The 27,972-nt window shown below is 40.8% G+C and overlaps 1 protein-coding gene across 1 annotated transcript; it reads right to left on the reverse strand.

Moving 5' to 3' along the window:
* Positions 1-204: 204 nt before the first annotated feature.
* On the reverse strand, positions 205-27,749 carry tbc1d25 (TBC1 domain family, member 25). The gene is made up of 7 exons (XM_033630056.2): positions 27,604-27,749; positions 20,633-20,742; positions 18,675-18,829; positions 17,274-17,401; positions 16,983-17,171; positions 10,027-10,302; positions 205-6,192 (listed from the first exon to the last, which is right to left on the reverse strand). Exons 1-7 carry the CDS (start codon positions 27,646-27,648, stop codon positions 4,525-4,527), a joined length of 2,571 nt encoding a protein of 856 aa, XP_033485947.1. The 5' UTR covers positions 27,649-27,749; the 3' UTR covers positions 205-4,524.
* Positions 27,750-27,972: the final 223 nt, after the last annotated feature.

The following is a 27,972-nucleotide window of genomic DNA, read 5'->3' on the forward strand; positions in this document are numbered from 1 at the left end:
GTGCCCACCAGTATTGCACTGTTTAAATGCCATTAGAAGCACTATGGGGAGACAGCAACATATTTTTACATATTATCTGTTTCATGTACTGCTCTCTGGATATAGTGACAGTTTCATCAAACATGACAAAAACTTATTTTTCTATAAGATACCAAGCCCAGCTTTCATGCTTTCATTTTTCAGTCAATTCAAAAGCACAATCAGTTGCATTGCTTATTTATTTGTATCCGATATACAATCAGTAACATTGTTGTGTGGTGTATGATTAAAAAGTTTAACTTTTGTGCACAAATATAACTTAATGAAATAAACAAATCTTTTTTTTCTTTTTTACAAATGCACATATTGCTAGCTCATAGTCCAGCCAGTCCAGTTACTTCAGTTCTTTTTAAATATGCTAATAAATACTGATTTACAAAAGGTGGCGAAACCAAATGTAAGAGTAATAACCACAATAATCACAAGGGTCTTTCTAAAGACATGAGAATTACTTTAGTTTCTGCTTAAAACAGAAGCACTCGTCAAAGAGGGATTCTCCTATTGGAGGGGGAGCAATCTCGCTTCCTGTACAACCTTCTGCATTACAGACTACTGAGAATATACATAATATAGGCCTCTCAAAACCATGAATAAAGTCTGAAGGTAAACAATGCAGAGAAAAACAAACAACAAATTTGACAATTTTAAGATACACTGTCTGACATTGTTCTTGTATTTCCATAACCCGAAAAATTCCTACACAGCTGAACTGTGCTGAGGTCCGAAGCTTCAACAACGAGGGAGAAAACATCGGGGTTCCCTCATATTTTCATGGACAACATTTCCAAACTTTTTCATGACTTTTAAAGGACCCATAACAAAGACTTTTTTGTCTTGCCCTGTGTTTTTCAAACATCAGATTCTAACCCTATTCAGATTAATTTTAGCTAGCTGGCATACTGGAAGGGAGAGACGAACCCAAGGACTACAAGATGAAACATACTCCACAGTAAGCAAAACACTAACACATCGCCTTATGTTAGAGCCACGCTACGTCTTCAGCTACAGAAAATTAATTTGCTATTAACTTACATTACGTGGATGGTTATCCACTGAAGATTACTATAACAATTTCATTTTAAATGACAAAATTCCATGACTTTTCCACAACTTTCAATGATTTTGACTAATTCCATGACTTTTTCAGGTCTGAAAAACCCTGAAACTTGGGGATCTGGGAGCACAATTACAAAATCAGGAGGTGTATCTATGAAAACATAAATCCTGTTTGAATGATTTTCCATTCCCTCTGTGATGCTACAGAGTATATATATATCATCATTTTGACTCAGTGACTAAAAATGAAAATAAGCATTCCAACGTTTTCTCTTTGGCTTGCAGAAATGAGCTTGGAACAAAAGTCAATGAGACATTAAGATGTGTATCATGTCATGATCCATAACTTGGTTAGATACGCAATATATCATAAATGGTTAAAACTAGCTTTTTCTCTGCAGTGAATACCATGCGTGCATCACTGATATGATCTAGTCGAACTCCTCTTAAAATCAATCAGAGGCAAGTCCAAGCACGCCAGCCAGAGCCCAACACTTCTAGCATCAGGATGCCCCACATGTTAACAATGTCTGTCAATAAACCATTTGATTCTAATGTCACTCAGTCCTATAGCTGGCCTTTAAATCAGTCCCTATGACAACATAATGTACACTGATGTTAAGAGCACAAAAGAAAATATAAATCAAGGCTACTGAGTCAAACAAGTGAGGCACTTCTCTGCCAAACGGTTGCACAAAGACTTGTGTTTTTTGCCATGTCAAGTGGCAATATATCATATTCCACTTTACAATGTCAAACACACTGAAGAATCAGTGGTAAAGATAATAATTATACAACCAGGAGTCAGTTATATCCTTCTCATGAGCAACAACACAAAGCAAGTATAAAAACCATCAATATGTGATGCCTGCAGTTGTGCATTAATTAGCCTCATTTAGACAAAGAGAACCCTGGGTGTCTTTGAAATCATAACACAAAACAGAACAAAAAGTCTTTCAAAAACATCATGACCAAATAGCTAAAATAATACCTCTCTGAATGATGACGCTACAAAGCACTAAATAATGCACAGTACTTGCTTTACTGTTGTAGTTTGAATGTATGAATCCAGCACATACAATAGGCTATACTATCAACACAATGGTGTCTATAAAATGCAGATCGACACCAATGTGTGTTTTACAGTACTGCATCCACATACCCTCAGAGTGTTAGGTGACATACACGTGCTCCGCTTTGCGCCTTCAAATTCAGTTTTCAATGTAGATGCACGGCAGCTGTGCTCAAACGCAAATGCGACGCTGTCGCGACATGCATGCATTCCCCAGCGCCTATTTTTCAGGGAGTGATGGCTGTGCAACCGCAACAAGCACCATATCCTAGCATATTTACTTGAAATCCTGAGTGCAGAGCTGATCTTCATCGCAGCCATCGTGCCCTGAAAAGTAGGCGCTTGGGAGTGCGTGCGCGCTGCGACAGCGTCGCATTTGCATTTGAGCGCAGCTGCCGCGCATCTACATTAAAAACAATAAAAAAATGCGCCATGTGTACGGCCCCTGGGGTTAGATCTCACTGTTTTCTGTGTTGTCATCAAACAAAAATGATCAGCTGCTTTGTCCTGTTTTAACTATGGAGACCCTCGCTATGTACTGATTGGATCTATAAGCCTTAATTCCATGAATAACTGACTGGCTGAGTGACACTGACAGTTGAAAAAAAAACAAAAACAAATGAGCAATAACAAAAATATTTTTAAAGAGACACCTGTGAATATATAAGAATTATTTAGCTAAAATTAACCATCCTGTGTCAACTTACCAGTGACACCAACTCATTGCACCAACCCAAAATCTGTGATTTAAGTTTGTATGGAGGCCTAAAAAAAAAACTCTGTCATTCATGTCCCCTCGATCTCACCTTACCTATAGTGCACCCTGGGAGGAAACAGATCATGTAACTTCTTTTATACAGAAGCAGTAAGCAATTGAATCATTTAAGCATCATTAAACATGTAGAAAGTTTTGTTTTGGTGATAGCAGAAATGGCAAAAATATCAAGCTAATGGCAACAAGACAATAGGCTTAAGAGGACATATAAGGTCATTTTGGCTCATCTACAGCATAAAACATAAATGGTATGAATGGTAATCTTTATGTTGGGGAATGTATGGGCCACTGCAGCATTATTCACTTAATTTACAGGGTGAGTAGGACTTCCTGTGTGAAGTTATTGGATTTCACCTTTAAATATTTGGCAGGTTTCTTAATCCAGTTTGTAATTGGGTGAAGGTATCAAGTCAAGGTGTCAAGATAGTTTCTCATCCTGCCAGAGGTCTCACTTCCTTTCATTTTTTTGGTCAGAAAACTGCTGCTATACTTCTCTCTATGGGTTAAACTGTTCAAGTATTCCATACTTCAATTCACATTGCAATTAATAACATCATAGCAGAGGTTTTAGATTGCTGTCAAAGGCAAAATACCCTTTAGACATCACTAACTGGGGCATCACTAGCCCCACTTGTGACCTCGGCACTCTCTAAGTTGCTCTGAGACTTATTAGTTATTTCATGCTAAAAAAAGGCCATTTGATGTCAGGATTGCCAGTTGTGTGTGCCAATTGGTGTGTTTCGACCACTGGTGCTGCTCTCGACTGGGTGTGACGGGTGTATGGGCAGGAAATTGACACCATGGAGATTGCTAGTGTGCAGACTCTGGCTCTAAATGACTTCACCAGTGCAAGATGGCAGATGACGTATCCAAGATGTTTTGGTGTCATTTTTGCACAGTAGGATGAGTGTAGACATATTGTCCATCCTTAAATCCAGTCTATGGTCACACATGGCTACCTATTGAAATCTTAGGGGAAGAATAGTTGTTCAGTAGTGTGTTACATCTTCAGAAAGTTTTTTTTTTCTAGTGCTGAAAGTGTCTCAGCAACAGTTTATAACCCCATGTAAATGTATTGATGGTTTACCCCTGGATTAGGTAGGTGCAATATGCATGCTGGCCTTGTTTTGACTCACAAGTGTTGCCTTCGGTTTACACTGTGACAGACTAACAACAAATTACGGTCTGGGTTTTCTGTTCTGTTTATAACTAATGTAGCTTGATTGCTTTAGTTAAGACACATTTGTGGCTTATTAGACATATCAGGAGCTTGTAAATAAAAGGACAACACAGGTTAAATGCCTTTTTAACATTTCATGCATCAGTAACCTCTAGATATGATGAATAACTAAGCTCCCTCATCTCCTCTTCCCAGGACAGACAGCAAATGATGAAAAAAATAAAATATTACCATGATTACAGACATAAGGTATATATATGTATTCAAGCATACACAGGATGAGAAGATTGGTACCAAACCAATTTAATATATAAGGCTATCTAAAAAAGATGTACACCTCCAATGGGCCACAGTCTACTGAGGAGCTCTTTGAGGATGGGAAGCCAATGATGCATGATGGAATCAGGAGGTGGGAGAAAGGGAAACTTGACCTGTTGGGGAGGGAATGGTGGTTGCGAGGTTATAGGTTGAGTTCTGTGAGGATGACTGAGGCGATGCCAAAGGGCTGTAAATAGGCCTGGCAGAGATGGTTGAAGAGGGAGAGTGTTGAGCAGCAGTAGTTGTTGTTGGGGAGTCCGAGCTAACCTCATCCCCTTCTTCTGAGTCCCACACTTCACTCTGCAAGTAGTCTGCAAATAAGGCCTTGGCTCGCTGTAGCACCCTGCTCAGGTTGTGGCGACGCACAAGGCGATCAAAGTGCATGGCTAGCTCATTGTAATCCAAGCTGTTCTTGATGATGTGGTCTCGATGCTCCAGCAGGATGGACAGGCACAGGAACAGCATGAAGGGATTGCCTTTGCCAAACTCTTGAGGAGGCGGCAAGGAACACGGTTTGATGCTGGTGGTGTCAGCTTTTGAAGAACTGGGTGTGTTAGCTGTGGTGCTGGGGGATTTGCTTCCAGGTGAAAGGAGATTGTTGGAGGACGACCTGCTGCCAGACAGCGAGGGGCCTCTTCCAAAGGACAAAATGGGTGAAGAGAGCAGGGATCGATTCTGATTGTGGGTTGGAGATGCAACAGATGTTTTTACAGTGGGGGTCGTAGGTGAGTTAATCCCTGTACTGCTGAGGACTTGGGCAGAGGAGGTCAAAACTTTTGGGACAGTTCTTGGAGAGGCCTCACTTCCATTGGTTGGGGATGGGGATTTTGGAGGAGAGTCTGGAGAAGCACCTGGCCAGCTGGAGGGTGAAGCTGAAGATGTGGGAGAGCCAGATGGGCTATTTTTCCAGATTGGTAGGCCACTAGGGAAGAGAGGAAGGGATGATCCTGGAGAGAAACCACTGTCACAGTTTTTTATGAGAGGTGTTCTCTCTCCTGGATCCTCCTCACTGTCAACTGTGGACTGGCGCCTTGGGATGCTTGTTACTGGCTTTGAAGATACCAAAACCTGTGGATGCTCAGCATCCTCCATATGAAAGCTATCTTCATTCCGGGCAGTATAGTATTTAAACTCCCCGAAACTAGTTTGCCTCTCAAAAGGAGGAGCCTCCAAATCTGCCTTTTCAATGGTCACTTGAGGAACATCATATTCACCATCGCTTCCCTTTTCTTTTATGACAGCATTCCTGCTCATATCTGGCTCTTCTCTTGACGGTCTCAGCATATGTCGTCTACGCTGCTTCTCTTTTTGTTCCTTATCATCACCGAGGCAATTCTCAACTACCTTGTCCTTGTCTCTGAGGGACACTGTTTCACTGGTTTCAACTAGTGGTCCCAGAAGCTCTACTTCAGTTTCAGGAGGATCTGGGGGCAGGGAGCTCCAAGTTACCTCAAGCATCCTCAAAGCATCATCAAAAGCAAACTCTCGCTTGAGCTCCAGAAGCAGCCAGCGGTAACAGAAGAAGAGGTCGTCAGCTCCTCTGGACACCAGGTAAGAGTAGAATTCAGGATCTGAGTACTGCAGAAGCAGCTTTAGATGCTGGAACTTGATAGACATAAGCTGCCCATCTGGCCGGAAGTTCCCCTCCAAGCGTTTCATGATGCCACAAAAGCAAATGAAGGCATGCGCCTCATTGTCCATTACAGCAAGTATAGGGGACGCAATATCACTCATACCTTGACAGTATGATATCTGAAAAACAAAACACATCCACACAAAGTTACAGAAGTCTACAGTGTACAAATAAACACAGAATCCTAAATCATGTAGATATGTAGATGCTTTTAAACATGCAAAAGAAACATCAACCTCTGATCGTATGTCTATTGGTATGCCACCTATTTTCTTCTGTTTCTTCTGCTTGTTTATATATTTCTTTATTTGAATTCCCCAACCGATATGGAGAGTAGGAAATGCCTCATGGACACCCCACATCTCCCAACTGTTAGAAATCAGATGGCCTGTCCATGAACCCTCCTAAAATGATTTTTTTGATGCCTATGGTATATAAAAAAACTGCTGTATTTGACGTTGTTTAAGCAGTTTACTAATACGACCTATTACTAGAAAGCTCCACACCTCACAGTGCTGACCATTTCAAGATAAAACCACCACAGCAAGCTCAACAGATGCTTCTATCTGACAAAAAACACTTATAACCCACCTATGAAGCGTTATTGTATTATCCACAGATCTATATTATCCAGACTGAATCACACTTAACACACAGTTCCCATTTCACTTTTCATACACAAGTCCAGACGATCTAAATCAAGCAAAATATTTAGTCCAAACACATTATTACATCCACACATATCCACAAACTCCTGCTGCACAAATGTTCATATTTCTCCACATTATCCAAACTTCTGTCCTGCATGTAAACAAACTGGCTGAAAGAGACCTCAAAATGGAGGCAGTCTTCTAGGGTTTACATTGAGACTTCACTTGAGCCAGTAAAAAATAACTTAATTCACTGGGCCGACTGCTGGCAACTTCTAAGGTGGAACGTTTACTTGTTATGTTACTCAATGCATGAGCGGACGACGTGAATCCATCAGCACACCTCAGATTTCAACATGACAACACTGACCATTCCATTAGTTCTTACTGTCTCTCTTGGATGACGTACACATTTAGTAATGAGTGGATCTTCAAGCATTTGAAATATATATTAATTTTGTTTTTATGTGAACTGCATATATTCTAATCCTCACTTGAAGGAGAAAAAAAAAGCATTGTGGAGCGTCGTTCCTGTGGGCTATGGCAATACTTACCCCCTGCGCTTGCCTGAGAGGGACAAAATGCACAAAACTGCTATTTTTAAATATCCCCTCGAGAGAGACTCTCACTGCAGCCTGTTTGATTTTGTTCTGAAAGGGTGCTTTTTTTTTCATTTTCTAAAAATTTTGTACTATCAAGCCTTGCATTTTTTCAAGTGTTTTCTTTCTGAAGCTTGCTACCCGGCAAAAATAATCTATCTGATACTCAGCCTCAGAAGTGCTGTAGTCAGGGTTTGTTATTCTACATCCAGCCAGTATCACATGGAATCAAGAAGCCTGTCGCTGTCCCACAGCTGAGAATTTTGGGTGAACCACCAGCAACTATCCCCACTAAAGACACTGCTGCTGGCTCTGAAGTAAAACCACTGGGTTGTCCCACCCGCAAGCCTCATCAGCTCAGCAAGCTATTTTCTCCAGAGTGGCCGGAGATCTTCACAAGCTGCTGAGGCTTCTTCCTGCTGTAGCCCTCACAGTCTGACAGGCTCTGTAACTCCTGGCTGCCACGCAAGTCAACAACACAGTGCAACAACCTGGAAGTCAGCTACAGTCCCCTCTCTGCAGCGACACTTCAAACCAGTGGGCTAAACCCTTCTTTCATGTGATCAGAGGTGATGTCGAATAAAATTAATAAATTAATTTATTACCTTAGAGCAGTTGATTGCCCTTAACATCTCTCTATAGCTCTTAAATGACCTACTTCACATCACCATTCCTCATTAACATTCATATTACCGCGCAGCGGTCGCAGGTTCGAGTCCACCCTGCAACCCTTTGCTGCGTGTCAGTCCCCACTCTCTCTCTCTGTCTCCCCATTTCACACACTGTCCTATCCATTAAAGGCAAAAGCCCACAAAAATAATCTTTAAAAAAAACCCAAAAAAACATTCATATTACCATTCACAATATATACATTATATACACACGTGTGTATATTATATATATATATATATATATATATATATATATATATATATATATATATATATATATATATATATATATATATATATGTATATAGTACAGGCCAAAAGTTTGGACACACCTTCTCATTCAATGCGTTTTCTTTATTTTCATGACTATTTACATTGTAGATTCTCACTGAAGGCATCAAAACTATGAATGAACACATGTCGAGTTATGTACTTAACAAAAAAAGGTGAAATAACTGAAAACATGTTTTATATTCTAGTTTCTTCAAAATAGCCACCCTTTGCTCTGATTACTGCTTTGCACACTCTTGGCATTCTCTCCATGAGCTTCAAGAGGTAGTCACCTGAAATGGTTTTCCAACAGTCTTGAAGGAGTTCCCAGAGGTGTTTAGCACTTGTTGGCCCCTTTGCCTTCACTCTGCGGTCCAGCTCACCCCAAACCATCTGGATTGGGTTCAGGTCCGGTGACTGTGGAGGCCAGGTCATCTGCCGCTGCACTCCATCACTCATCCTTCTTGGTCAAATAGCCCTTACACAGCCTGGAGGTGTGTTTGGGGTCATTGTCCTGTTGAAAAATAAATGATCGTCCAACTAAACGCAAACCGGATGGGATGGCATGTCGCTGCAGGATGCTGTGGTAGCCATGCTGGTTCAGTGTGCCTTCAATTTTGAATAAATCCCCAACAGTGTCACCAGCAAAACACCCCCACACCATCACACCTCCTCCTCCATGCTTCACAGTGGGAACCAGGCATGTGGAATCCATCCGTTCACCTTTTCTGCGTCTCACAAAGACACGGCGGTTGGAACCAAAGATCTCAAATTTGGACTCATCAGACCAAAGCACAGATTTCCACTGGTCTAATGTCCATTCCTTGTGTTTCTTGGCCCAAACAAATCTCTTCCGCTTGTTGCCTCTCCTTAGCAGTGGTTTCCTAGCAGCTATTTGACCATGAAGGCCTGATTGGCACAGTCTCCTCTTAACAGTTGTTCTAGAGATGGGTCTGCTGCTAGAACTCTGTGTGGCATTCATCTGGTCTCTGATCTGAGCTGCTGTTAACTTGCGATTTCTGAGGCTGGTGACTCGGATGAACTTATCCTCAGAAGCAGAGGTGACTCTTGGTCTTCCTTTCCTGGGTCGGTCCTCATGTGTGCCAGTTTGGTTGTAGCGCTTGATGGTTTTTGCGACTCCACTTGGGGACACATTTAAAGTTTTTGCAATTTTCCGGACTGACTGACCTTCATTTCTTAAAGTAATGATGGCCACTCGTTTTTCTTTAGTTAGCTGATTGGTTCTTGCCATAATATGAATTTTAACAGTTGTCCAATAGGGCTGTTGGCTGTGTATTAACCTGACTTCTGCACAACACAACTGATGGTCCCAACCCCATTGATAAAGCAAGAAATTCCACTAATTAACCCTGATAAGGCACACCTGTGAAGTGGAAACCATTTCAGGTGACTACCTCTTGAAGCTCATGGAGAGAATGCCAAGAGTGTGCAAAGCAGTAATCAGAGCAAAGGGTTGCTATTTTGAAGAAACTAGAATATAAAACATGTTTTCAGTTATTTCACCTTTTTTTGTTAAGTACATAACTCCACATGTGTTCATTCATAGTTTTGATGCCTTCAGTGAGAATCTACAATGTAAATAGTCATGAAAATAAAGAAAACGCATTGAATGAGAAGGTGTGTCCAAACTTTTGGCCTGTACTGTATATATATATATATATATATATATATATATATATATATATATATTTATATATGTATATATATGTACATGTATATATATAAAAGCCATCTCTACATACCTGTGGATGTGTGATGGCAAATGTGGTGAGCAGGTCTGTTAGGGCAGTCAAATGTGGACTGTCTTCTGACCCTGCATAGTATGGATGAGCCCGGTCTGTCCTCAGGACATCTTTAAGAACATTCCCACGGATAAATTCAAGGTCCTCGTGGCTGACCCTGGCTGTCCACTCTCTCTTCAGCTGGTCATATTCCCTTGTCTTCCTCTTCATGTAGTCCATTCTCTCCTGCCCACTTAGTCCATCAGGGTAGACGTTCAGGAGGTACCGCCAAACAACCTAACACAACAGCAAACAATCTATCATTTAATCCCTTACTGATCAACAACAGTCCTAAAATACAAATTGTATAATATAATATATAAATGTATGATTTTATATCATTTCACTTGGCACATTTTGTGTGTGCAGGAGACACAGGCAGAAAACAGGGCTGCTTTTTTCTGTGAGAGTTAGAAGGGGAAAAGCCTGTGAATAATCATTTGTTGGTGGTTTCTGTTTACAACATAATTTGGTTCCTTTTCTGGTTTGCAAAGAATCAGAAAAGGATTCAGTAAGAACCATATTTGACAAGCAGAATCTGAATCATGATCAATAAAGTTTACCTTCTATGGCACAATGTTGCCTCAAGATTAACATACCCACTTTTGAATGTTTATACCCACACAATACATCCTTAACTAGAATTACCACCTAGGCTTGTGACAGTTTGAAAATTTTCCAACAGATTTGATTTAAAGCCAAATATCTAATCGAACCGATATATCGAATTATATGCGTAATTTTACCACTGGGGGTCGCATTTGAACTATTTTTCCCAATAAAAGCCCATTATAGGTGTAGTGCGCTTCCAATCCACTAGGTGGCGATAATGCTGTATTAACCACCAATACACACAAGGTTACAGAAGAAGAAGAAGAAGAAGCAGAAGGACACTTCTCTGGCAGCAGCAGCAGCAGACAGCTGAGCTAAGCTGCGGAGTCTGCAGTCTGCAGAGCCTCTGAGACAAACTAAACAAAACACTTGTAGGCTCCTCCACTTCATTTACAAACATACATAAACCTTATTAAGTTGTCATAATGCATGTTACAATGCAAGATAAGTTGAATACAGTTCCTTGACACGCCGCTGATGTGAAAACGACCTGGCCTAATACCTCCCCTTCTGTTCCTGAGATATGACACTGAGTAATGGCCAGAAAAGTGTTTTATGATGTCACAGTGAAGTTGACCTGTGACCTCTGGATATCAAATGTCATCACTTCTTTATTTTATTCTATTAGAAATTGTGTTAAGTTTTGTAATAATTAGCTAAAAAACTTTGCGTTATGGCTAAAAGCATATTTTGTGAGGTCATATTGACCTTGACTTTTCACTACAACATTCTAATCAGCTTATTCTGCAATCCAAGAGGACGTTTGTGTCAAATTTATTGAAATTCCCTTAAGGTATTTCTGAAATATCATGTCCACGAGAATGAGACAGATGCAAGGTCACATTGCCTTTGGCTTTTGACCAACTAAATCCAATCAGTTCATTGTTGAGTCCAAATTAGCATTTGTGCCAAAATTGAATAAATTCCCTCAAGGAATTCTTGGGATATCACAGTCACAAGAATGAGACAGACAAGGTCACAGTGACGTTGACCTTTGACTGCCAAAATCTAATCAGTTCATTCACGAGTCCAAGTGAATGTTTGTGCCAAATTTGAAGAAAGTCCCTCAAGGCGTTCTTGACATATTGTATTCACAAGAATGAGTCAGCAAGGTCACAGTGACCTTGACCTCTGACCTTTAATCACTAAAAACTAATAAGTTCATTGTTGAGTATAAGTGGACATTTGTGGCAAATTTAATTTTAATTATATAATGAATTATGTTGCAATACTTTAAAAAAGAGCCAGGGTCCTAAGGACATCAAAAGCACTGTTTATACTGTAACATGACTCTCTAGAGGCCATGTTGAGTTTCTTTTTGGGGCCTTCTTCACACAGTTCAGATCCATCAACTCTTCACAAAAATGTTCTGAAACATCTTCTTTTTAATTTAAATTTTAAATTTAAATTTTAAACAATAACTCTCTTATGGTATTGTGTTGCCTTGAGGTAATGTATCCAAAAGTGCACCCCCCAAAAATATATTTCCTGAAAATGTAAAAATAATAATAATAATAATTATAATAATAATAATAATAAATATATATATATATATATATATATGTACCTAAATGAAGCCGAATAAAATTAAATGCTTGACCGAGTACCGAATACCGAATACCGTTGTTTAGTTTTTCATTAGTTTTTGCAGATGAACCTCCTCCAGATTAGTGTTGTCACGGTACCAAAATTGGGACCCACGGTATGATACCAGTGGAAGTATCATGGTTCTGAGTAGTATCACGATACCACAGCGAAAATGAGGCAGATGTGCCTTTTGTCATTTATAAAAAGATAAATCACTTTTCTATAATACATCAATGATATTTCAATGGAATAAATTACTTATTGACTTATTCATCCTTCAAAAACAGCATCAATAAGTGATTAACATAGGGGGGATCAAAATAAAATAAATTAATAAAATAAAAATCGCGGAGGACTATGGCTGCCGTATTGCTGCTGCTGGTTGAAATCTGTACTTGCACAGCGTGCTGAATGATTTATTTTGCTTATGCAAAACTATTTTTAGTTGCAAATGCGAGTGCGGTGACGGACAGAGTAAAATATCGCCACACTGCCGACATTTTTCTCCGTCCATCACTGCACGCTGTTTGATTGCGTTATCAAAACACGCTGCTATTATTCGGCCTTGCTTTTCACTTATTCCACCGAACACCGAATGTGTGTTTTTTTTGCAATATTCGGCCGAATATATTCGGTTACCGAATATTCGGTGTATCCCCAGTATATACACTGAACAAAAATATAAACGCAACACTTTTGTTTTTGCTCCCATTTTTCATGAGCTGAACTCAAAGATCTAAAACATTTTCTATATACACAAAAGACCATTTCTCACAAATATTGTTCACAAATCTGTCTAAATCTGTGTTAGTGAACACTTCTCCTTTGCCGAGATAATCCATCCCACCTCACAGGTGTGCCATATCAAGATGCTGATTAGACAGCATGAATATTGCACAGGTGTGCCTTAGGCTGGCCACAATAAAAGACCACTCTAAAATGTGCAGTTTTACTTTATTGGGGGGGTCTGGGGGGGTACCACCATTTGCCTCACGCAGTGCAACACATCTCCTTCGCATAGAGTTGATCAGGTTGTTGATTGTGGCCTGTGGAATGTTGGTCCACTCCTCTTCAATGGCTGTGCAAAGTTGCTGGATATTAGCAGGAACTAGGACACACTGTCGTATACGCCGATCCAGAGCATCCCAAACATGCTCAATGGGTGACATGTCCGGTGAGTATGCTGGCCATGCAAGAACTGGGATGTTTTCAGCTTCCAGGAATTGTGTACAGATCCTTGCAACATGGGGCCGTGCATTATCATGCTGCAACATGAGGTGATGGTCGTGGATGAATGGCACAACAATGGGCCTCAGGATCTCGTCAAGGTATCTCTGTGCATTCAAAATGCCATCAATAAAATGCACCTGTGTTCGTTGTCCATAACATAGGCCTGCGCATACCATAACCCCACCGCCACCATGGGCCACTCAATCCACAACGTTGACATCAGCAAAACACTCACCCACACGATGCCACACACGCTGTCTGCCATCTGCCCTGAACAGTGAAAACCGGGATTCATCCGTGAAGAGAACACCTCTCCAACGTGCCAGACATCATCGAATGTGAGCATTTGCCCACTCAAGTCGGTTACAACGACGAACTTCAGTCAGGTCGAGACCCCGATGAGGACGACAAGCATGCAGATGAGCTTCCCTGAGACGGTTTCTGACAGTTTGTGCAGAAATTCTTTGGTTATGCAAACCGACTGTTGCAGCAGCTGTCCGGGTGGCTGCTCTCAGCCGATCTCGGAGGTGAAAATGCTGGATGTGAAGGTCTGGGGCTGGTGTGGTTACACGTGGTCTGCGGTTGTGAGGCCGGTTGGATGTACTGCCAAATTGTCTGAAACGCCTTTGGAGACGGCTTATGGTAGAGAAATGAACATTCAATTCACGGGCAACAGCTCTGGTGGACATTGCTGCAGTCAGCATGCCAATTGAATGCTCTCTCAAAACTTGCGACATCTGTGGCATTGTGCTGTGTGATAAAACTGAACATTTTAGAGTGGTCTTTTATTGTGGCCAGCCTAAGGCACACCTGTGCAATAATCATGCTGTCTAATCAGCATCTTGATATGCCACACCTGTGAGGTGGGATGGATTATCTTGGCAAAGGAGAAGTGCTCACTAACACAGATTTTGACAGATTTGTGAACAATATTTGAGGGAAATGGTCTTTTGTGTATATAGAAAATGTTTTAGATCTTTGAGTTCAGCTCAAAGATCTTTGCGTTTATATTTTTGTTCAGTGTACATATACATACATACATATAAACATATATACATACATATATAAATATATATATATACAGTACAGGCCAAAAGTTTGGACACACCTTCTCATTCAATGCGTTTTCTTTATTTTCATGACTATTTACATTGTAGATTCTCACTGAAGGCATCAAAACTATGAATGAACACATGTGGAGTTATGTACTTAACAAAAAAAGGTGAAATAACTGAAAACATGTTTTATATTCTAGTTTCTTCAAAATAGCCACCCTTTGCTCTGATTACTGCTTTGCACACTCTTGGCATTCTCTCCATGAGCTTCAAGAGGTAGTCACCTGAAATGGTTTTCCAACAGTCTTGAAGGAGTTCCCAGAGGTGTTTAGCACTTGTTGGCCCCTTTGCCTTCACTCTGCGGTCCAGCTCACCCCAAACCATCTGGATTGGGTTCAGGTCCGGTGACTGTGGAGGCCAGGTCATCTGCCGCAGCACTCCATCACTCTCCTTCTTGGTCAAATAGCCCTTACACAGCCTGGAGGTGTGTTTGGGGTCATTGTCCTGTTGAAAAATAAATGATCGTCCAACTAAATGCAAACCAGATGGGATGGCATGTCGCTGCAGGATGCTGTGGTAGCCATGCTGGTTCAGTGTGCCTTCAATTTTGAATAAATCCCCAACAGTGTCACCAGCAAAACACCCCCACACCATCACACCTCCTCCTCCATGCTTCACAGTGGGAACCAGGCATGTGGAATCCATCCGTTCACCTTTTCTGCGTCTCACAAAGACACGGCGGTTGGAACCAAAGATCTCAAATTTGGACTCATCAGACCAAAGCACAGATTTCCACTGGTCTAATGTCCATTCCTTGTGTTTCTTGGCACAAACAAATCTCTTCTGCTTGTTGCCTCTCCTTAGCAGTGGTTTCCTAGCAGCTATTTGACCATGAAGGCCTGATTGGCACAGTCTCCTCTTAACAGTCGTTCTAGAGATGGGTCTGCTGCTAGAACTCTGTGTGGCATTCATCTGGTCTCTGATCTGAGCTGCTGTTAACTTGCGATTTCTGAGGCTGGTGACTCGGATGAACTTATCCTCAGAAGCAGAGGTGACTCTTGGTCTTCCTTTCCTGGGTCGGTCCTCATGTGTGCCAGTTTGGTTGTAGCGCTTGATGGTTTTTGCGACTCCACTTGGGGACACATTTAAAGTTTTTGCAATTTTCCGGACTGACTGACCTTCATTTCTTAAAGTAATGATGGCCACTCGTTTTTCTTTAGTTAGCTGATTGGTTCTTGCCATAATATGAATTTTAACAGTTGTCCAATAGGGCTGTTGGCTGTGTATTAACCTGACTTCTGCACAACACAACTGATGGTCCCAACCCCATTGATAAAGCAAGAAATTCCACTAATTAACCCTGATAAGGCACACCTGTGAAGTGGAAACCATTTTAGGTGACTACCTCTTGAAGCTCGTCGAGAGAATGCCAAGAGTGTGCAAAGCAGTAATCAGAGCAAAGGGTGGCTATTTTGAAGAAACTAGAATATAAAACATGTTTTCAGTTATTTCACCTTTTTTTGTTAAGTACATTACTCCACATGTGTTCATTCATAGTTTTGATGCCTTCAGTGAGAATCTACAATGTAAATAGTCACGAAAATAAAGAAAACGCATTGAATGAGAAGGTGTGTCCAAACTTTTGGCCTGTACTGTATATATATATATATATATATATATATATATATATATATATATATATATATATATATATATATATATATATGTATATATATATATATATCTATACACACAGTATCTAACATAAGTGAGTTCACCCCTCCCATCCTCCCATTTTTGCAAATATTTCATTATATCTTTTCATGGGACAACACTATAGAAATGACACTTTGATATAACTTAAAGTAGTCAGTGTACAGCTTGTATAGTAGTATAAATTTACCTTCCTCTAAAAATTACTTAATACACAGCCATCAACATCTAAACAGCTGGCAACATAAGTGAGTACACCCCACAGTGAACATGTCCAAATTGTGCCTAAAGTGTCAATATTTTGTGTGCCAACCATTATCATCTAGCACTGCCTTAACCCTTTTGGGCATGGAATTCACCAGAGCTCACAGGTTGCTTCAGGAATCCTCTCCCACTCGTCCATGATGACATCATGGAGCAGATGGATGTGAAGACACCTTGCGCTCCTCCACCTTCAGCTTGAGGATGGCCCACAGGTGCACAGGTGAGTTTAGGGCTGGATACATACTTGGCCAGTCCATCACCTTCACAAAATGGGAGGGGTGTACTCACTTATGTGAGATACTGTACATATATATATATATATATATATATATATGTATATAATCTAAATAAATTTTCAGGAGCCATACCATAGAGGGTTAAACACCCAGTCCTGTGTGTTTGGGACTCTGCAGAACATGGGATTGGTGTAATGCTTGTTAAACACATGTACTCCACCTTGCGCAGTGAAGGCTCCACACCACCATGGTAGATGCGCAGCCTAAGCTCCTCAGGTCGTGTCAACTGGCCCTGTCCATTGAGGTAACTGTGAAACTCAGCGTCGCTCAGAGGGGGCTTGAAAGGCTTAATCTCTTCTCCATAAGACCAGGTGAAGGCTTGCTGGACTCTGGACAGGGTGCGGCCCACCTGAACACCAGTGAAACAAGCATGTAAGCAAAAAAACCCTGACTGATCAAGGGTAGAAGGTAAAAGAGTCTGTATGAGGAGGGTTTAAGAAGGTGAAGTAACCTGGGACAGTAGAGACTGGGTGAAGGGAAGAGCTGCAGATGCCAAAGACTTAGTCCTCTCTGCAAGAAGCTGTTCAGAGCCAATCACATCTTTGGGGCTTATGATGTCCCAGTCTTCCATAACAGGACCTACAGTCAAACAGAAAACAGAGAACTTAGCCATCACCTAACCACTAACTTTGATTTAATGCTAACTGAATACAACACACGATGGTCAGACATGCACAAGGAGGTGGAGGAGACAGTGACAACATTCTGAGTTTTACAAGCAGCATCTATATTCCTAAAATCTGTGGAGTTTTGCGGGCGCAGATATCGTATGGGCCTGCTTATCAGGCAATGTATCACTTAACAGTGTTGGGAACGTTACTTTAAAAAGTAATTAGTTATAGTTAGTAGTTACTTTGCTCAAAAAGTAACTGAGTTAGAAACTGAGTTACTGCACTATAAAAGTAACTAATTACCTGGAAAAGTAACTATAGCGTTACTTTTTTTATAAAATGCTCAAATATGTTAAATTGCTTGGACACAATTTAAATGTGAAAAGTCTCACTGACTGACTGTCACCTGTGTGTGCGGAGAAGGAGAGGGATGGAGGGAGCGGAGCTGTGGAAACATCCTGCTGTCCGACATACTATCATGCGTTTAAATAACTTATTAGACGGATATATATAGAGAAAGGAGACGTTTAGGGAATAAGCCCAAAAAGAAACGCAACCCGCAACTACCAATATTTGTAAGCGACTTTACAAAAAACACAAGCCCACACAGCAACCCTGCTTGTGTGCTTGTGAATACCCGCCCTACACTGCCTCTGGTTGGTTTATGATGAAATTTTCCTCTCCCGAAGCCAATCATCATCATCATCACTTACGTGGTTGTCTCTCCCTCCCTTCCCCCTCACCTGCCCTCACCCAAGACTTTGGAGCTCCGCTGAGAAGGAGCTTGCTTGGGTAAAAGCCGCTTCCGTGAACACAAGTAAAGCCGAGTAACGGCGCATTTTATTGTGAGTAACGGTAACAGCGTTATAACGGGGGAGACAGTAACTTTTTTGATTAGTTGTTACTGAAAAAAGTAGCGCCGTTAGTAACGCCATTTATTTATAACGCCGTTATTCCCATGACTGATCACTACCTCGTGTCCCAATTTTCTTGCAAAATTATGTGTTGTCTTCTTTATATATGAACTCTGTGAGGAACATTCGATGTCACTCATATAAGAAAGTCTTTTACAGTTTAGGTTCACACACAGGGTATATGTCACAAAAGCAATATAGTCTGCAGATGCCATGTTTTCATATTCGCCTCTATGCATGTTTTCTGTAATATATTTATGTTTTGCATTTCTTCCTATAAGCTTTTAGGTTTTGTTAGTTTCTCTGAGGATACACTGGTGTTCTTACTGTCTTCTGAAGGCTTTATGTCCATCTTGAGCTGTAGATATGGTTTGGCTGCACTGACAAAAGCAACATCCAAATCCCAGTCAGACAGCAGAGACAGATACATTTCAGCACCACTCCGATCTCGAGACAGGTAACTGATCCCGAAGTTCCGCTTCCTAATTTGAAAGACAAACAAGAGGACAATGCTGATATACACAATGGGCTATATTCAGTAGCTCAGTCCATAGGGACTTGGGTTGGGAACTGGAGGGTCGTCTGTTCAAGTCCCCGTCCGGAGCAAATATGGAGCGTGGACTGGTGGCTGGAGAGGTGCCAGTTCACCTCCTGGGCACTGCCGAGGTGCCCTTGAGCAAGGCACCGGACCCCCCCAACCGCTTGGGGCGCCTGACCGAGGCAGCCCCCTGACTCTGACGTCTCTCCACAAATTTATCCACTGAAAAAAGAGTGAAAAAATTGAATTTCCCCTATAAAGTCTAAATCTAAAAAAATATATTCATTAGTATGTGTCTAGAAATGTTCTTACTCTGCTCACAAAATGAATGAATGATATGTGCGCACCAACCAATTTTGTTCTCACCCCCCCCCCCCCACCACATATGTTAGTGAATCAGAATCAGTGCCTGAAAGCATGGGCTGCAACACCTTCCAGCAAGGCTAGATATCTTTACACCCACTTGGAGACCACTTTTATATACCCTTCATACATGTGCAATTTCACGGCACTAGCAATTAACAGGAGTAGATGACTATGGACCCAGTCATTACAAACAATGAGAACTAAAACTGTTACATTTTAATACGAATATTCGGATATTCTCCATTGTAAGTAACACTTAGCAATTTTTGTCATAATTAAAATTTTTCAGCTATAAGAACTGAGGACAAAAAGACATCCGTTTTTATAGTTTGTTGTATAGTTATTAACAATTTCACATACTGTTTTCTTTTACAGCCTTTTTAATGAATGTGGTTTTAATATACTATGCATTTAGTTAAATGGTGTGTGTTTACACTTTTTAAGACAGCTGAACCTTTATCATTTGTGCATACGCATGGTCTGAGGCAGTTTACATTTATCTGCAGAGTACAAACAAATTCAGGTAAGAAAATATTAGCTCCTTTTACACTACCTGTTCGGGACGGGAATATTGTGCTGTTATGCCGCCTCGCTGTTCTGTATATAATATGTAATTGCGCAATGGGGGGGCAGAGTTGTCTCACCTTTAATCCGCGATGGAAGGTGGTAACAGCCCTGAAAAGGTGTCTGTATAAATAGGGCGGCTAACTTATTAAAAGAAGAACAGCGGCTGTAAATGTCCGTGAATTGTGAAAACAATGAGGTCCAGGAGCTCCTTACCCTCTGAGCAGAGGATGAGATCAGCAGCCATAAAACAGAGACGGTAAAGGATTGTTATTGATATGTTATGTTGCTGTTACTGTTTAGAAAGGGGGGCTGACTAGCTCACCTGGTAGAGAAGGTGCTCCATGTACAAAAGTTTATGGCCTTTATGCAGCTGCACGCTCGAGTCCAACCCATGGCCCTTTGTGGCATGTCAGCCCCTCTCTGTCTCCCCCTTTCAAGCTATATCTCTTATCAAATAAAGGCAAAAAGCCCCAAAAAATATCTGGCCGAAGGTGGTGTATTACATGTGAAGCCTGTCATGCCTCTTTTGATTGCAGGATGCAAGAATGCTGTCTAAAATCACAGATTGGAGCTGAATGATGCTGCCATGTTTTGGTTCTGTGTAAAACTGCAAGGAGGCAAAAAGAAAGGACTTCATAGCAGCTCTATCGTGCCATCTCTGTGTAAAAAGGATATTGATGAATCCTAATTTGTTCCTGATTTGTTCCTAAAACGTTCGTATGCACGGTTTAAACACATATTTGTGTGTACACACTATTTGTGAATGAGGCCCAATGTGTCTACACAACATTTAAGCCAGGGTGATCATTCTTACCCATTCAAGTCAAAGGCTCTGATAAGTATGTGCTGCAGGACTTCCAGTGATGTTATCTGAGGATCAACAGCAAAAGAGCGAAACTCCACAGGAAGCACCCCGTCACATTTCTGAAAAAAGCATTACATTGGAAAAAAAAGATGATACTGTGAGAAAAACATGGAGGGAGGTGGTGACATACATACTGCTTTTAGCAGACAGTATTCAAGAATTGATGCGCTGCACTGGACAACTGTTCATTACCAGAGTTGAGTCTACATGCTGAGATTTTAAGTATATTTCAACTACCCCTCTGTACTGTTCAAATGTACTTTATAATCAGTACGCTGACTGTTTATAGTAGAGCTGGCTGCTGTGGTTGAAATAATTATTAAAATTTAATAAATATTTTAATCTATGGCAAATTTATAAAAACACAAAATAACAGCACTGGTGTTCAGAGCACATCTCCGTGTTCTACTGTTGTGTGCGTGATTGTTTATTTGGCTGACAGAGATGTATAGATGATACAAGTATATGTTTATATTAGGGATGCACCGAAATGAAAATTTGTGGCCGAAGCCGAATAAAATTAAATGCTTGGCCGAATACCGAATACCGTTGTTTAGTTTTTCATTAGTTTTTGCAGATGAACCCCCTCCAGATTAGTGTTGTCACGGTACCAAAATTGGGACCCACGGTACGATACCAGTGAAAGTATCACGGTTCTGAGTAGTATCACGATACCACAGCGAAAATGAGGCAAATGTTTCTTTTGTCATTTATAAAAAGATAAATACCTTTTCTATAGTACGTCAATGATATTTCAATGGAATAAATTACTTATTGACTTATTCATCCTTCAAAAACAGCATCAATAAGTGATTAACATAGGGGGGATCAAAATAAAAATAAATAAATGAAATAAAAATCAACCAGCCACCCTCCTCCCCTGACAAGTCCCTTCATAAGTAAAGAACAGTCCCCAAAGTGCGGTGAGGTTTGTGGGCCGTTACCTGCCACAAAGAGTAATGTGAACGGCTCGTTTCTCCTCTGACACGTCACATACCTGTGTACCGCCATGGCTCGGCTGTCCAGGTACTTTTGGGCAGTCATGACGCCAAAAAGAGGACATTATTGGAGCCGGACTTGTCCGTCATCGGTAAGCCTTATCTTGCGCCGCGGAGGACTATGGCTGCCGTATTGCTGCTGCTGGTTGAAATCTGTACTTACACAGCGTGCTGAATGATTTATTTTGCTTGCACAAAACTGTTTTTAGTCGCAAATGCAAGTGCGGTGACAGACGGAGTAAAATATCGCGACACTGCCAACATTTTACTCCGTCCGTCACTGCACGCTGTTTGATTGCGTTATCAAAACACGCCGCTATTATTCGGCCTTGCTTTTCACTTATTCCACTGAATACTGAATGTGTGGTTTTTTTCAATATTCGGCTGAATATATTCGGTAACTGAATATATTCAGTTACCGAATATATTCGGTGCATCCCTAGTTTATATTATCTTTCACTGCTTGTGGGAATGTAATGTGGTTAACAGTTTTTGAAAGGAGGTTCCTGACATGGCTAACCAGTCAGGCTGCGAGTCACCAGAGGCTCCAAAATACAATATTATCATGATACTTTAGTCACGATACAATATAATTGCAATTGTAAACATATTGCACACCGAGGATTGCAATAAAATATTTTGTGATATATTGCAATTTATTACCTGTTTTAAACTGCAAATTATGTCTCCAAAGGAAAACTTTGCCAACATCTGTTTTATTCAGTAAGATTTTGCAGCAAAATGATCTAGTGGGCTGGAAAAGCAGGCTACCCAAAGTTTAATTTGTATTTGCATTGTTAATAATCTATGCAATAAAAAAAAAAAAAAAAAGATACTTGGCACTGTGTGGTGATACAATATTCCCACACAAAAATATCCCAATATTGTGCTGTATCGATTTTTTCCCCACCCCTTCTGACCAGATAACAACACTGAAAATCCCATGTCGGCCAAAGCTATAAATCTTGGGTATTTATCCAAGCGATTTTATTACTAAGAAGAGTGACTGTGCAATAACAGACTTGTGTCTCTTACAAGCTTAAAGAACAATAGCTACAGAAAGATGGAATGGTTTGAAAGATGTGAACAAATAAAGTATGGAGCAATATATTAAGGTTTTATCAACGTGTTGCTACAGAAAAACACATCACAAACAAAAAGCTGACACTTTGAAAATATCTGGGGGAGCTTCATTGACTTTTTTTTAAACAAAATGTTGACAATGATCAATAAAGCCAAAGACCAGAGTGGGGTTTGGGCAACTGGAATAGAATAGAATAGAATAGAATAGAAAATAACATTATTAAGTGTAGTAGCTCATGTTTACTTCAAGATTACTGTACACTGTAATTACTTTAACATGTGTTTATTCACTTCAGTTTAGATTATGTTGTTTTTTATTTGCTTGCCTTTTAATTAGATGGTTTACATATATGTGTATGTATATATATGTGTGTGTGTGTGTGTAATATGTGTATACATGTATATATATATATATATATATATATATATATATATATATATATTTATATATATATACACACACAGTACAGGCCAAAAGTTTGGACACACCTTCTCATTCAATGCGTTTTCTTTATTTTCATGACTATTTACATTGTAGATTCTCACTGAAGGCATCAAAACTATGAATGAACACATGTCGAGTTATGTACTTAACAAAAAAAGGTGAAATAACTGAAAACATGTTTTATATTCTAGTTTCTTCAAAATAGCCACCCTTTGCTCTGATTACTGCTTTGCACACTCTTGGCATTCTCTCCATGAGCTTCAAGAGGTAGTCACCTGAAATGGTTTCCACTTCACAGGTGTGCCTTATCAGGGTTAATTAGTGGAATTTCTTGCTTTATCAATGGGGTTGGGACCATCAGTTGTGTTGTGCAGAAGTCAGGTTAATACACAGCCGACAGCCCTATTGGACAACTGTTAAAATTCATATTATGGCAAGAACCAATCAGCTAACTAAAGAAAAACAAGTGGCCATCATTACTTTAAGAAATGAAGGTCAGTCAGTCCGGAAAATTGCAAAAACTTTAAATGTGTCCCCAAGTGGAGTCGCAAAAACCATCAAGCGCTACAACCAAACTGGCACACATGAGGACCGACCCAGGAAAGGAAGACCAAGAGTCACCTCTGCTTCTGAGGATAAGTTCATCCGAGTCACCAGCCTCAGAAATCGCAAGTTAACGGCAGCTCAGATCAGAGACCAGATGAATGCCACACAGAGTTCTAGCAGCAGACCCATCTCTAGAACAACTGTTAAGAGGAGACTGCGCGAATCAGGCCTTCATGGTCAAATAGCTGCTAGGAAACCACTGCTAAGGAGAGGCAACAAGCAGAAGAGATTTGTTTGGGCCAAGAAACACAAGGAATGGACATTAGACCAGTGGAAATCTGTGCTTTGGTCTGATGAGTCCAAATTTGAGATCTTTGGTTCCAACCGCCGTGTCTTTGTGAGACGCAGAAAAGGTGAACGGATGGATTCCACATGCCTGGTTCCCACTGTGAAGCATGGAGGAGGAGGTGTGATGGTGTGGGGGTGTTTTGCTGGTGACACTGTTGGGGATTTATTCAAAATTGAAGGCACACTGAACCAGCATGGCTACCACAGCATCCTGCAGCGACATGCCATCCCATCCGGTTTGCATTTAGTTGGACGATCATTTATTTTTCAACAGGACAATGACCCCAAACACACCTCCAGGCTGTGTAAGGGCTATTTGACCAAGAAGGAGAGTGATGGAGTGCTGCGGCAGATGACCTGGCCTCCACAGTCACCGGACCTGAACCCAATTAAGATGGTTTGGGGTGAGCTGGACCGCAGAGTGAATGCAAAGGGGCCAACAAGTGCTAAACACCTCTGGGAACTCCTTCAAGACTGTTGGAAAACCATTTCAGGTGACTACCTCTTGAAGCTCATCGAGAGAATGCCAAGAGTGTGCAAAGCAGTAATCGGAGCAAAGGGTGGCTATTTTGAAGAAACCAGAATATAAAACATGTTTTCAGTTATTTCACCTTTTTTTGTTAAGTACATAACTCGACATGTGTTCATTCATAGTTTTGATGCCTTCAGTGAGAATCTACAATGTAAATAGTCATGAAAATAAAGAAAACGCATTGAATGAGAAGGTGTGTCCAAACTTTTGGCCTGTCCTGTATATATATATATATATATATATATATATATATATATATATACACACACACACACACACACATATATATATATATATATATATATATATATATGCACCTGTATGTTGTACACTAGATTTGATTGAGGTGGGTGTTTGATATATAATGCACTGGGCAATAAGAGCATCCCTCTATCTATCTGAACACTATTCAGTGGCTTGAAGCCTTAAACCACATCAAGTAATGTTGTTACAATATGCAGCACTTTATTCACTTATTTGAAGAGTACATGACCTCACATCTTTGTGTCATCCACTATTTATTTGTTGTTGTTGCATTATTACTCTTGCTAGCCTAGAATTTGATAATGATCACATGCAACAATTCAAACCCTTCATTCCAAATTATCTTCAAGCATTATAATGTAATGTAATGTAATCAATAAGGTCTAATCAACCTCGTTGATCAATCAATCAATCAATCTTATTTATAAAGCCCAATATCACAAATCACTATTTGCCTTACAGGGCTACAGCATACGACATCCCTCTGTTCTCAGAACCCTCGCAGCTGATAAGGAAAAACTCCCCCAAAAAACCCCCTTAACAGGGGTCCCGTCCCCCCCCCCCCCCCCCAGAAAAAAACAAGTCACAGTGACAGAAGAGGGAAAGAAAGAAAGATGTCAAAAAGAAAACATTTTCTCCAGAATACATTAGATTCATTTGTTTAAAAAAAAACCAAAGCCATATGACAATGTGTACAGCTTGGGTAGTGTACTTGTGTTTGTAGGTGTCATTTTGGTATGAATTTTGGTTAAAGGGGTGTCTTTACCTCTCACCTCAGTATGTCTCAGTGAAAATGGGTTTCTAGAGTCCTTACAATAGAAAATCTCTCTCCCTCCTCTCTCTCTCAAAAGACCACTATTGTTGTACTAAACCTACTAGTACAAACTAGCCTGCTATGAAAAAAAATCACCTCACTGTATAGGATTATGTACAGCCTGCTATTAAAGGTGGGATCTGGAGGATTTTCAAACAAAACAAAATATAGACATATACAAATGAAATCCTGCTTACTCATCACCTATGGGCTTCTACTCATGTGTGGTAGTGACTCTGTTTGCAGAGCTCCTGCCCTTTAACTGTATTTTGATGTTTTTGTGAGCTTGGACCGCTTCTGGGCAGAGATTTCCCCAGCCAATGAGAGAGCGCAGGTGCCATGCCTGAGTGTGTCCGAGCGTGCACCAGCGCGAGCCTTGCCTGAACCTCTTCTGTGAAGCCTTCTTCTGTACCTCCGGGCTCCGTACACCAGGGAGAGTTGAGCCTGACAGGAAGGGCCAAATTTGATTGTGTGTTTACAAACAGCAACTGGAAAATCCTCCAGACCCTACCTTTAAGTAGCTACTAGCTAGAGTGGTCCAAACTGATGGTAAAATGCATATATCTTTTTAGTCAAATAATGTGAACATTTTCTGCAGCTGGGCCAAACTGACCGCTCCTTTTCAAATTCTGGACCTCACTAATTTCTAAACCCTGGCTACGACCCTGTATACCAGTCATCTGATGTTTGGTGAAAATGTTATTTCAGTCTAAATTTTCTTCTGGTTGTTATCATAAGTTGCTAGCGCTGTGTTGTACAAGTCTGGATATTCAGACTCTTCCATCTTGTCTTCTTTCTGCTTCCATGATGCCCACCCACTTATTTGATCAGCCAAAGCCAAGTGGCTACCACCAGAAGTGCAAAGGGGTAAATTCTGCGTGACAGAGCAAAATCTTTGCACATTTACATGGATGGCAACTGCTTCATACTGCCATGTTCGAAATGGCTTCCCCTCTGGTTCTTCCCCCTCTTTGGCGGAGTGAAAGTAGCTTAGAGTGAATATGAAAGAATCAAAATACAGCTTGTTTATCTAAAAAAGTGCCAGAAGAGGATCCCACTGATCCCCTGACCCCCAGACATCCAGGCTAAACTCCAAATGTTCTCAGATCCTAGAAACGCCCCTGTGTACATGTGACCTCCTTGCAAAAGTGGCCCTGGGGCAAAGCAAGTTGAGTATCCCTACTACACACATTGCTATCCAGAAATCCATGTGTGCAATTTGTCTCATGATGATTTAAGATATTCTCATCAGATTTGACACATTTTTATTATCTTGCAAAAATACAGTAGAACAATTAAAAACAAATATGAGTTTAGTGAAAGAGGACACAAAATGCTTCCAATCAAGGTAACATGTGACGTCACGTCGTGCTGTCCAGTGCATTCACGCACACATTGCTGAGCAGGCAGGTGACGTCAGCTCAAGTCTGTGAGGGTTCAGAGCTTTGGATATTGCTTTAGGTTGGATCCCGATGAAGAGTTTAAACGGATAGCTGTCACGGTGTCAGTTACAAGCAGCTAAAACAGTCAGATAACGGTCAGAATGACGTGATAAGAAGAATGATTGGTTCGCACTTCCAGCTGTCACAGACAGCATTCAGCGACAACAAACAATGAGGCGATAAACACAATGTAGAAATAGGCGAGGAGCCACGGTAGAGACTGGCCCCCTTCACACACACACACACACACACACACACACACGCACATTGTTCTACAGCCAGTGTCACAGGTGTTTTTATGTCGACGTTTAACACTACAATGTGTATTTTAAAAGACAGCTAGCAAACACTAAGCAGACAATTCAATAAACAGGATAACGGGGTTGCTACTAGCTAACTAGCAGACGTTATAGCAGACTATTCATTATTGAAACCTTAATCATCCTACCTTGACTTTGACACGAACGACCCCCCTCTCCTCCTCGCCTGCCATTTTAAAGACTCCGTTTCGGAACAGGGTGGTTGTTAAGAGTTTTGTTTTCCTCCTACACCGACATGGTGATCAATAACATGGTGAGGGGGTGGGGGGTGTGGGGTGTGGGGGGTGCTGCACTAGCCGAGCTCCTCTTCGTGATCTTCTTCTGCTTTGACTATACACAGAGGTTACAGCTGGATTACCGCCATCTACTGGACACCCCAGAGTTGTTTTATCTGAAGAAGGGGAACATTTCTAGATTAATCTACCCATGCCACTCCTTACATGTTTCCTCCAACAATATTAATAAAACCAATTCAGTTATTTTAAAGTAAGTAATCA

Source organism: Epinephelus lanceolatus, chromosome 8, assembly GCF_041903045.1.
Source record: "Epinephelus lanceolatus isolate andai-2023 chromosome 8, ASM4190304v1, whole genome shotgun sequence".
Classification (NCBI taxonomy): domain Eukaryota; kingdom Metazoa; phylum Chordata; class Actinopteri; order Perciformes; family Serranidae; genus Epinephelus; species Epinephelus lanceolatus.

Bases quoted from the DNA above. Each gene is read 5' to 3' on its own strand.
- tbc1d25 (XM_033630056.2), bottom strand. From the start codon at position 27,648: ATGGCAGGCGAGGAGGAGAGGGGGGTCGTTCGTGTCAAAGTCAAG. The intron at 17,172-17,273 runs GTTACTTCACCT...ACTGGTGTTCAG, and splicing joins CCCAGTCTCTACTGTCCCAG to GTGGGCCGCACCCTGTCCAG. The intron at 6,193-10,026 runs GTATGTAGAGAT...TTTGTTTTTCAG, and splicing joins TTGCCATCACACATCCACAG to ATATCATACTGTCAAGGTAT.